This window comes from Dioscorea cayenensis, chromosome 4 (genome assembly GCF_009730915.1).
Source record: "Dioscorea cayenensis subsp. rotundata cultivar TDr96_F1 chromosome 4, TDr96_F1_v2_PseudoChromosome.rev07_lg8_w22 25.fasta, whole genome shotgun sequence".
NCBI lineage: Eukaryota > Viridiplantae > Streptophyta > Magnoliopsida > Dioscoreales > Dioscoreaceae > Dioscorea > Dioscorea cayenensis.
Window position 1 is genome coordinate 3,855,765 of NC_052474.1, and position 11,454 is coordinate 3,867,218.

General features: G+C 33.9%; 1 protein-coding gene across 1 annotated transcript; it reads left to right on the plus strand.

The window, feature by feature from the left end:
* Window positions 1–502: 502 nt before the first annotated feature.
* LOC120258983 (protein HLB1) lies at window positions 503–8,400 on the plus strand. The gene is made up of 14 exons (XM_039266495.1): window positions 503–1,001; window positions 1,606–1,731; window positions 2,681–2,750; window positions 3,188–3,301; window positions 3,769–3,852; window positions 4,357–4,407; window positions 4,645–4,674; window positions 4,805–4,867; window positions 5,001–5,066; window positions 5,205–5,333; window positions 5,943–5,978; window positions 6,710–6,829; window positions 7,267–7,449; window positions 8,054–8,400. Exons 1-14 carry the CDS (start codon window positions 607–609, stop codon window positions 8,162–8,164), a joined length of 1,578 nt encoding a protein of 525 aa, XP_039122429.1. The 5' UTR covers window positions 503–606; the 3' UTR covers window positions 8,165–8,400.
* Window positions 8,401–11,454: the final 3,054 nt, after the last annotated feature.

Genomic DNA, 11,454 nt, shown 5'->3' on the forward strand with positions numbered 1-11,454 from the left:
ATATGAAAGAGATCATATTCTCCATCCCTACAAAATTGTTTAATAAAGCAATTTACTATCATAAGATTATAATTATTTGAAGCTCACATGACAGATCATTTTTATCCTTTATTAGTCCATCTTATATTGTAAATCACTCGAGGCCGTTAAACCATATTGATGGGCATATTTTTTATATTTGTCTTTTTCTTTTACATCTCTTAAATGAGGCTTTTGGTGTTTGTATATATATGCATATTTTCTCTAAAGCAAGATAAAACTCAATACAAAATCCTTATTAAAATAAACTTATGAAAAATTTGATTAGAATCTAATGTTGTAGTATAACACTATAACGTTCCAAATAAATATTTCAAAAAATATTAATAAAAAAAATTAATTTGAAAATATTTGTTGAATATTGTTTCTACTTAACCTGAATATTAAAATAGGCCAAATCCATCAATTTTTTTTTAAAAAAAAATCTCACTTAATTATTACTCTAACGGAAAGTTATAATAACCAGAAAAGAAGAGAATTTTCAGTTCTTGGCTTTGTGCTCCAGATCGGCTCCGTCTTCTCCAAGATTCAAAACCCTAGCGATCTTCCCAAGCCGCTGGAGATCTCATGGAGGAGAGGGAGCCAGGAAAAGGCGAGCCATCCGAGCTCCAGAACGGCAGTGAGCCGGCATCGGATGCGGCGACGGTGGCCACTGAAGAAGAGGCCGGCGTCGGATCTGTTGTAGATCCCAATCAAGATCCATCCTCGGTGACTGCCGATCAGGGTCTATCGACGGCAAATGCCAATCAGGATTTATCCACTGTGAATTCCGATCAGGATCCATCCACGGCGAATCCCGGTCTGTCGAATGGCGAAGGTAGCCGCACCTTCACGATGAGGGAGCTCCTCAACGAGCTCAAGGAGGGGGAGAAGAGATCGGTGGAGGAGGGCTCAGCCGGAGCAAATCGTGCCAGCGATGCTGCGATCGATGGGAGCAGGACGGACGCGGGTTTGTCTTACAAGTTGGTGATCGTTCGTTGAATCTTGTTGAAATGGGTTTAGATTCTCTTGCTTGTAGACCTTGCTTTTTTTCGGCAAATATAGTTTCAGCTGTTGATATTGAATCACTAATCGTGTTTTCCTCTTTGCATGCAGGGATGATCTGAATTGCAAATTATGATCATTTTGAGATTGAAAATTATTAATAATAGGATTTTTTTAGGATACTGAGGAGTAAGGACGACAGAATGTGATCTTGTTGTGTTTTGTTTAGAAAGCTGATATATGGTTGCTTTAAAACAATGCTGAGAAAAAAATTGCCATTTCTGAATCATTGTGTCTTTTGATAATCGTCAGTTTATAAGGTTAGAATTTTATTTAGTCAGTGCAAAAGCTTGATACTATTGCATGACCTAGTAGATTGACTTGAACTCTATTTGAATCTGAATTCTCGCTGAGTTTGCTTATGACTGCTTGAGTTTTCATCTTGTTAATTTTGTGGACTGAATAATGTGTTTGCTCGTTTGCTATTATTTTTGTTGAACTAAAAGAGTTGATCCTCTTTATTTGAATGCCTCTCTTATAGGAACTTAGATACCACTTTGATTTGCCTTTTGTTTCCTGCAGTCATGATACTTTGCACCAACAATATGCCAACCAGCATGATACAGCTATGGACTTGATCAATAATGTTACTGGAGTAGACGAGGAAGGTCGTTCTCGTCAGCGCATTCTTACTTTTGCTGCTAAAAGGTTTGGTTTTATGATTTGGATATGATCTTTTTTTGTTTTATTTAATTTCCTTGTTGTATTCTGGTTTTTGAATTCACTTGGACTCTCAATGCCATTTGCAGCCTCATTGAACTTTTTCTGAATTAATAACATTTGTTTATGCTTCCACCTCCTCCATTGAACATGAACATTTTTATGAAAAAAAGGTGCTATGCGTAAAATTGGAATTTTAAATTAATTAGTCATTGCCTCTCAATGTCCTGCTCTCCATGTTTGTAGTCAGAAGGGTGATCTTCACTAGCTGAATTATGCTCTTCTTCTTCTTCTTTGTGATGCTTACATAAAGTTACTATTTGTTATACTGATGGAGTTATTGTTTTGTTTTCCTCATAAATCTACTTATGCTGAAATTCGAGTGATAGTCTTACATACTGCTATAAAGCTCACTATTAGTTATATGTTTCAGGGCTTGAAATCTTCAATTTGCATTTATAGCCTCAAACAGCAAATTGCTGTCACTGGCTTTTTGGTTTGCTAGTTAGAGTTCAACATTATTAGAAAATATTGTGTTTCCTCTACTAAACTAGAGCAAACACAATAATTTCTAATGCACATGTATATATGTTCAATTAATGTTATTCTGGGGGCATATCTGCAAAAGTCCCTCTTTATAGAGGTATTTTCTTGCCTTTAGTCTTATTTGGAGATGATTTGTTGTTTTGGAATTTAAGCGTTCAAAGTTGGCCTCATTAACTATCACATGACCAATAATTTTTTTTGATTCTCTAGGCATCCAAACTCATCAAATCTAACCATAAATTGTTATTGATTGTGACTAAGGAAGTCTTGCTTTAATGTTACTTTTCTTTTGTTGATTTAGCTGTACCAGTTTTTTAATGCAATAATCATTTATTTGATGCTTGGATTTATTTTATTTTCACTCTTTTGAAACTCTGCTTAAATATTGTAGGTATGCTACTGCTATTGAGAGAAACCCTGGAGACTACGATGCTTATTACAACTGGGCTTTGGTTCTTCAGGTTTGTGCCTGTTATCTTTCTGTTTTTGCAGCATGAGAGGCACCTTTTTCAAATATTTTCATTTTTTGTACTCTTTTATGCAAATTCAGTACCAAGATGGACCCCATGTGTAAACAAACAACACCCTGCTTAGTCCAATAAACAATTTTTATGAGAGAATGTGAAACATTTACAGTGTTTTTCTTCTTGGTGTGAGTTCAGAGCTCTATATATATGCCATCATATTAGAAAGCACACCCTGTTCTTCATATTTGTCATGTTTTTATAGGTTCACATGGTTGAATTCTGAAAGAACCAGCCAAGTTGTTTGATTTTGCTTTCAACATATGATGAGCATAATTTAACTTCTGTTGGTATAATAATACGAACATAGAAGCTTGTGCTGTTGACTAAAGTTAATTTAATTGCAAGTACTGTCTTGTTTTTTATGCATGCAGGAAAGTGCCGATAATGTGAGTCCAGATTCTGGCTCACCTTCAAAAGATGCTTTACTTGAGGAAGCTTGCAAAAAATATGATGAGGCTACACGACTTTGCCCTACACTTCATGATGTTAGTTCTTCTTTCTTTCAATGATTTTCTATTAATTCATCATAAATACATATTGTAATTTCTTTTAATTTTTTGGTTTGCGCAACTTTCTGGGTTTCTTGTTACATACAAATTATTTGGTATGTATGGGAAGTATAAGATTTATAATTGATCTGGTCAGGTAAACGGGATTTGGCAATGCGAACATGGAAATCTAGGATGGCCTTGTAAAACACGTCTTAATCTCTGTTACATATCTATTAACTCTACCTTTATACATTATAAGTTTATAACACTATTGGTTCTAGTTCAGCCACCTAGCTTGTAAACCTTACAACATTAACTATCTATTTGATTAACTTGCATAAGGGAATCAGCCGCCTTTTTTCATTGGTCAACATATTACTAACTAGTCATACATGTTTCATTCCACAGTTCAAATCACAGCGCACTTACTGGCTCATACACCTTTTCCTTTTTCTGTTTAGGCCTTCTATAATTGGGCTATTGCTATATCTGATCGGGCAAAAATGCGTGGCCGCACTAAAGAGGCGGAAGAACTGTGGAAGCAGGTGAAACCTACATGACCTTTACGTATTTTGATAATTGCATATTCTGATATTCATGCTTTTGCATAGAGTGCTATCTGTAACCAATTGTTTCAAAATAAAACCTGTGTTCAGTTTGCTGGTTGTTTGTTATTAATTAATTGATTATATACTGGCATTCAAAAAATTATGCGTCAAAATCTTCTTAATGATGCTTATGCTTTATTTGAAATAAGATGGCTGATATAGATTTTAAGGCTCAAATTTAAAGGATTTTAGATGACAAGCCAAAAATTCAGTAGTCAATTCTGTTGCATGTGTTCAGCATTTTGATGGCCTGGTAGCTTTTGAGACTTACCCTCTCAAAGTTGTACTGCCATTAGAAGATTTGTGAAGGTTTGGACTTACAATTAGGTTTGCTCAAGATCTTATGATTGTGCTTATGCCTACTGCTTCAAGACTTCCTTTTCTATCTTGAATGCATATCTCAAGTTTTTTGTGGCAAATGCCCTAATTGCCTATATGCAGGCCACAAGAAATTATGAGAAAGCGGTTCAGCTCAACTGGAACAGTCCTCAGGTATGCTCCAGGAGATTTTGCATTGTTTCCATGATGATCCTTGGTTTCTAACATGTACATGGCTATCCGCTTCCTGCATCCTCCCTACTACTGCATTTAACTTTCTCCATTAGATTGTCTCATGTTGCCCAAATTAAATACAACTATATGTTCTTTACTCCTTGCACCTCCTAGAGATGAAATGGCATGTTTGATGGAAATTCCACAACTCATTTTTCTCATTTTATATGTTTCCAGGCCTTGAACAACTGGGGACTTGCTTTGCAGGTATGTGTATTTGGGTGAATTTCTTTTTCAAGCTTCAATCATTAGAGGATGTTCTATGATTTAAGATATTACCAAATACCAACTCTTTAGTCTTTTTATCACAATTGTTGATCGTAAAACATCTATACAGGAACTCAGTGCTATCGTTCCTGTTCGGGAGAAACAGACAATCGTAAAAACAGCTATAAGTAAGGTATAACTATATAATGCCGGCCCTGAATTACCTGGACAGTGACCTGAATGGTTTACATTTTAAAATTTGTCCACCACTTAAAATATTCATTCGAGGCTCATTTTTCCATATCTCATTTCCATTACCGGAGCAGTTCCGTGCTGCGATCCAGCTTCAGTTTGATTTTCATCGAGCAATTTACAACCTTGGGACAGTTCTGGTTAGTTATTTTTGGAATTAGTCTCATTTGTGCTCTTTTAAGTTTCAGTTTTTTATTTGTTATATCAATAAAAATACTAAGCAACAGCCTTGCGTTATGTTTCTTGTTCCTCATATTATATGTTTGATGTCCCAACAGTATGGCTTAGCCGAAGACACATTAAGATCTGGGAGGCCAATAAATGCTAAAGAAACATCCCCAGATGAGCTCTACAGTCAGTCAGCTATTTATATTGCAGCCGCTCATGCTTTGAAACCAAATTACTCAGTAAGAAACTTGTGAATTTTACATTTATCTTCTCCACTATTATTCTTTGCACTTTAAACTTGTCTAAAGCATATATCTTACAGTCGGAACTCTTCAACATACTAAAAGTCACATCTTCTGTTTTTTGTGCTATTGATCATCTTCAGTGTAACAGTTTTGGGTGTTTGGCTATAAAGTTTGTCATGAAAAAGAGTGTGGTGTTTTTTCTAAATCAGAAAAGATGAAGTAAATGATTTATAAATCGTCAATTGACTAAGAACTTGATGGCTGCTCAGGAGTCTAAAGTTTCTACTTTCTATTCTAATGCAGAATCTTTCCATGCCTTCAAGTTGGCTTTTCCCTTTTTCCTGATTTCCTTGTCCAGACTCCAGCATTCTTTATGTTCTGCTAAGAATTGTTATTTCAAAATTTCTGTTTCTTTTAAGCCAATTCATATGTGGCATGTTTACATGAAAAATAGGCAGCCTTGGATGATACGGATATGTTATTTTTTAACAGCCAAAATGTTCTGATGTCATTTTATTTTAGTTCCCTTTTTTAGTTCCACCCTTATATCATATTTTGCTGAGAAGTAACTCTGAAGTCATCATCTTGTTCACATCTATGCAGGTGTACCGCAGTGCTTTGAGGCTGGTTCGTTCTATGGTCAGTTCTGACTATACTAGGATTGCTTAATTGAGGATTTCTTCTTATGCATTAATATTTTTTGATGTTGAGAATAATATGAATTAGTTTAGATTAATGTCATATATAAACAAGAAACTCTGGCTGAAAATTTGGATCCACTTCCTTCTATCCTCTTGTGCCTCATGTGTATTATAAGGCTGCATATTTGGCAAGCTCTCTACCTACAATATCTGTAATTTGAAACTATACGGTTTAGGATGAGAAGAAATTAACGGCCATTTAAATGAATTCTACATCTCCATGTAACTCTCACTTATTTTTCATAACCTACAGTTTACATTCTAGAATTTAACACCAAGTGTTTAGCCTTAGAAAAGAGGAGTTTAGTAAGTGGCAGTCACATGATTATTATTATTAAATAAGTTTTCAAAAATGCATTGCTAGCTTCAATTTTTGAATGGCAAATCTTCTGACAAATGTTCATCTTTATTAAATTCATTACATTACTGAATTTCTTCAATGCTCTTAGAGCTTATTTTCCATATTTCTCTTATTTTCCTTCTGTATGCAAGTGATATTTGGTTAATATTTTGGATTCTTAATGCTAGTTCACTTGCTTAGCATTTTTTTTTCCTTTTTTTTTTTTAATCTTAAATCTTACTGAATTCTTGGAGGTATCTGATCACTCTTAATTCAACTGATGGCGGAATTAGTTGTTGCTGTTATTGATTGACTATTTTACTTTGCAGCTACCCCTGCCCTACCTTAAAGTGGGATATTTGACCGCGCCACCTGCAAGGAATCCAATTGCACCTCATACAGATTGGGAAAGATCTCATTTTATTTTAAATCATGAAGGACTTCAACAGGTCGGATTGCTAACATTACTGATGACAGACTTGTGAATAGGCATTTTGTTTTAGCATATTTCAATTTAGGATTTTTACACCATGCATTTTATTTTACATAATAGATTATATTTCTCTGTTATGATGGTTGTAGATACACGCTGGCATGGAATTTGGATGAAAATTACAAAATTATAGATGAATTTTTAGGTCTATTTGTATTTAGTCTAAAAGAAGAGAGATTATTATATCCAACTCTATGTAAACAAGGGCAATTGGATGAAGCAAACAAACATGTTTAAAAACAGGGCTCTAGTTGCCATTTTATATTGTTAAACGTCACTAGGAATAGTTGACAGCAGGGAAGTTACAGATGCTACACTGTAAGTTGCATCATAAATTACCAATTAGCATTACTGCTTAAATTTTTTCTGAGATATTGAGATTTCAATTTTCAGGTCAGCAAGGCTGACAAGCTTATATCACAGAGCCCTCAGAGGTTACAATCATCTGCAACCATGGATAAATCACTGGTTAAAGTTGATGTCCCAGATATTGTTTCAGTATCAGCATGTGCAGATCTCACTCTACCTCCAGGTGCAGGCCTTTGCATAGATACGGTTCAAGGGCCCGTGTACTTGGTAAAAGCATACCTCAAATATTTTATGTGCAAATTTTCTTTTACTTTTTGTTAAATCAGCACTTCCGTTTCTAGTTGCAATATGTTCCCTAAATCCTGGATTTGGTAAGTGACACATTCTTGGATGTGCAACAACCTTATGCTGCTTTTGTCAATGTTGATCGGAAAGCCTATTTGCCTCATAAGACACTTTACATGACCCAACATCCCTTGACCAAAGTTCTTTTCACTTGATTAAGTGTAACCATGTTAAATTTTATTTCATTTCCCCATATTTTAGGAAGATGGGCCTACCAAGGTTTGTGGGCAGAAGTAGGTCAATATATATAGATCTTTTTACGGTATGCTTGACAAAAGGTTACCGGGGGAGCTTATATTTTCTCAATGCTGACCTTGATTTGTTACTTTATTCCATCTAACAAAAACATAGTTGTAAAAAGTTATGCCACTACTAATCACTGGTCATTCTTCCTACATTACATTACTTCTGTGTCATGTCATCGCTTCTTTATATTCTATGGTGGTATTTTCTCTTTGATCAATTTGTAGGGATGACTGAATTCAAGTATTCTTGGTTACTATATAATGTATTGTTCCACTGTCAGGTTGCTGATACATGGGAAGCTCTAGACGGATGGCTAGATGCTATTCGCCTTGTTTACACCATCTTTGCAAGGGGAAAGAGTGATGTTCTTGCTGGTGTTATAACCGGTTGATTCTGCTGTCTGAATCATCTACAATTAGAGGAAATGTGTTCATCTGAGCCTGCATCCTTTTTGACCTTGATCACCTTGATTGTTTTTATCATGGTCTTCTGATTTCAAGTTCATCTATCTAGGATTTTTGCACCATCTTTGTTGTATACTAGTTGTGTAGCCCTTAAAGACCTTGTCATAATAAGCTTTATTAGTCTTACTTCATTATAAATTTAATGCAGCTATAAATTGTTACTTGTTTTGTAAAATTGCAAGTATATGAATTTGTTTTGTTTTTAAAGAGAACTGTCCTTTTTGTAAGGTTTCATTCAAATTTTGAAATGCATATTACTTGACATTTTGTTAACATGATTAATACTTTTGACAATGGAAAAACAAAATAACACCAGAATATTCATTGTTTGATATCAAGTGAGAAACAAACAAACAAAAAGACATAAATGCAAAGCCGCAGACATTTCAATTACATGTGATTAGATGAATTAACCATAAGTTCATTGAACGAAAGCCATATGCAAAAGTCTAATCTCCAATGAAAACCAGCACCCACTTGCACGTTTATTTGCTGCCATTGGTTGCCCTATCCTAGTCCTCATTATAATCCAAGAAATTTCAGTGTCATGCAGCCATCGGCAAACAAGGAACCATCAAATCCTCCAAAAGTAATAATAAAAGAGCAAAAAAAGATTAACGACGAGTGGTACCTGTTACTCTGTTAGCACACCCAAATCAAGTGCGAAGAATATATATATATATATATAACGTCACATCGATCATTGTTTATGTACTTCTTCATTGGAGTGCTGAATCTTATAATAAAAACAAATAGTTAATTAGAAAAAGATATGAATCATATGACGCCTCCACCAGAGAAGTCCAACAATGCATTACACACTTAGCCCAAAAACAAAATCCCATGTATATATATATATATATAACCATCTGGTGACGAATGCACGCGTGCGAGTCAGGGCATAGTGTAATTGGTCCATGGAAATCAAATTCTCATGAACATGAGTAACTACATTAATAAACACACTCTCATTAAATTTTAATTAATTATAATGTATATATATATATGACAAAGAATGAACAAAGATATTAAAACTATGAAGAAATATTGGTGGTGCTATCATTAGAACAAAATCCATCTCTTTCCATTGAATCACATAAAGAGAAAAATGAAAGCATGATCCAGAAAAGAGATACATCGATGCTCACTTTAGCTTGATGTCATAAAAGCATCCTCTGACTATAAAAGAGCTGTTCAAAGGGCCACAAGCATTAGATATATATGTTAATCAGTGGGGTGTGGACCATGGCATAATTCTCAAAAAAGGGAGAATAAAAGATTAAAACAACAGCCATCAGTGGCCTATGAACTTGACCTCCATCTACTACTACCTGGTTTTTTAAGAAATTATGGACTTTAAACTATTCTAGATAAAATATTAGAAGCACTATAAAAAAATTTATAGATCATACACAAATATTTGAATTTAAAACTCTATTTCAGCGAATCAAATTTTTATTATTTAGGCCAATTCATTTTCGGTTGATGAATTTTTTTAAAAATTTTCACTCTTATCACATATATTACTTTAGATGTAGTCATCTGACATAAAATCACCTTAGTTGTTATAGTGTCACCATCTTAAGATATAGAAGGCGGACAAAACTTCATTGTCTTGTTCATCCAAATATTAAAATAAACTTTACATTAAAAAAGTAAGCATATTAATTATATTGAAATGTTATCTTATATACTTATAATTATTTAAGATTTTCAAGATCCATCAAATATTGGATAGCCCAATAATATTACATAAAGAGTACAAAAAAAAAAAAGTAAAAATTAGAATCCTTTCCCTGACAGTACTATTCTTATACTATTCATACATTGTACATTTAAATTTAATACTGTTTCTAGATGTTGATCTCTGTTGGAGATTCTCCTAAAAGGTTTGTAAATCACCATAAATCATACATATCCATCTCTTTGATAATTTTTTAAATGAAAAGCGTTTGTCGCCTATTAGTATATATATATAAATCAAAATGTTAAATTTTGGCTCATTGAACAAAAGCCTACTAGTAATTAAAAGAAAAGGAGAATAAAAAAAAAAGAAAATGAAGAAGAATTGTTGAAGAACATGAAGAGAAATAATAATAATAATAAAAAAGCATGAAATCAGGGAAAGTGAAGAGAAAAGAGAGCCAAAGAAGCAGTCATATGTCAGTCTCAGTGTCCTCTGTGTGTCAAAATCATGGACGCTATTATGAGGTGTCCGAACACAACGCCAGCCTCACAAAGTGCAAAACCATGTCCCCAATCTCTATTTCAATGGGCACCATTCCTTTTAAGTTTTAACAAATCATTGGACTGTAATTCATCAACAATTCATATTTTTAATCTCATATCTATATATCTATATATCTATATATGCATAATGTATGCATGTACCTTTAAATTGTAATTAAACTTTAACTATGATACGTCATGATAAGATTTATGTCAATGCACATGGCCGACATTCGCTACAGTGTGTCATGATTGAATCATAAGATATATATAAATTGATTTGAATAATGGTACAGAATAAGACAACAAAGAAGAATTTCCTTTGATATACCTCCATTTTTCTTCATACATCTCATCTCCCTTTCGTTCTATTCTCAAATAAAACATAAATAATAATTACTTATATTTCTTTCCACTTGAGACAAGCAAGACAATTCAAAGAATGAGATTAAACTCCCAATGAGAACTCATCTCAAAAAGCAAACCATAAAATAGTCCTTTCCTATCATGTGATGATCCTCGAGAATCACACAGTTTAAATAGACTAAAAATTAACAACTTCCCTTGAACTAAGAGATCATCAAAACACAAGTTGTCTTTTGGTTTGGCTTGTTATTGTTTGACATTGAATTATTTATCTAAAGCAATTCAACATGCTAATGCTGATGACCCATATATATATATATATATATATATATATTTTAAGAGGACGACAAGTGCCAAACAAAGACGTGTATGTGTGTGGAGTCGCGTACACTGCAGCTTCTCAACTTTATCTTACGCGTAGTTGTGCGGATATAGAATTTCGATATCGAGCCTTTCAGATATTTTATGTAAAGAATTCAATACTAATTGATCTAAAAACCGTTAATAATAACTTATATATTCACCAAAGTAAGACAACTTATTTTTGGTGTTTGTCATAATGTGTAAGCCAAGCTAAGCCAAGCCGCCCATGCAAAAATTGCAAAGCAGCACGTGAAGATTA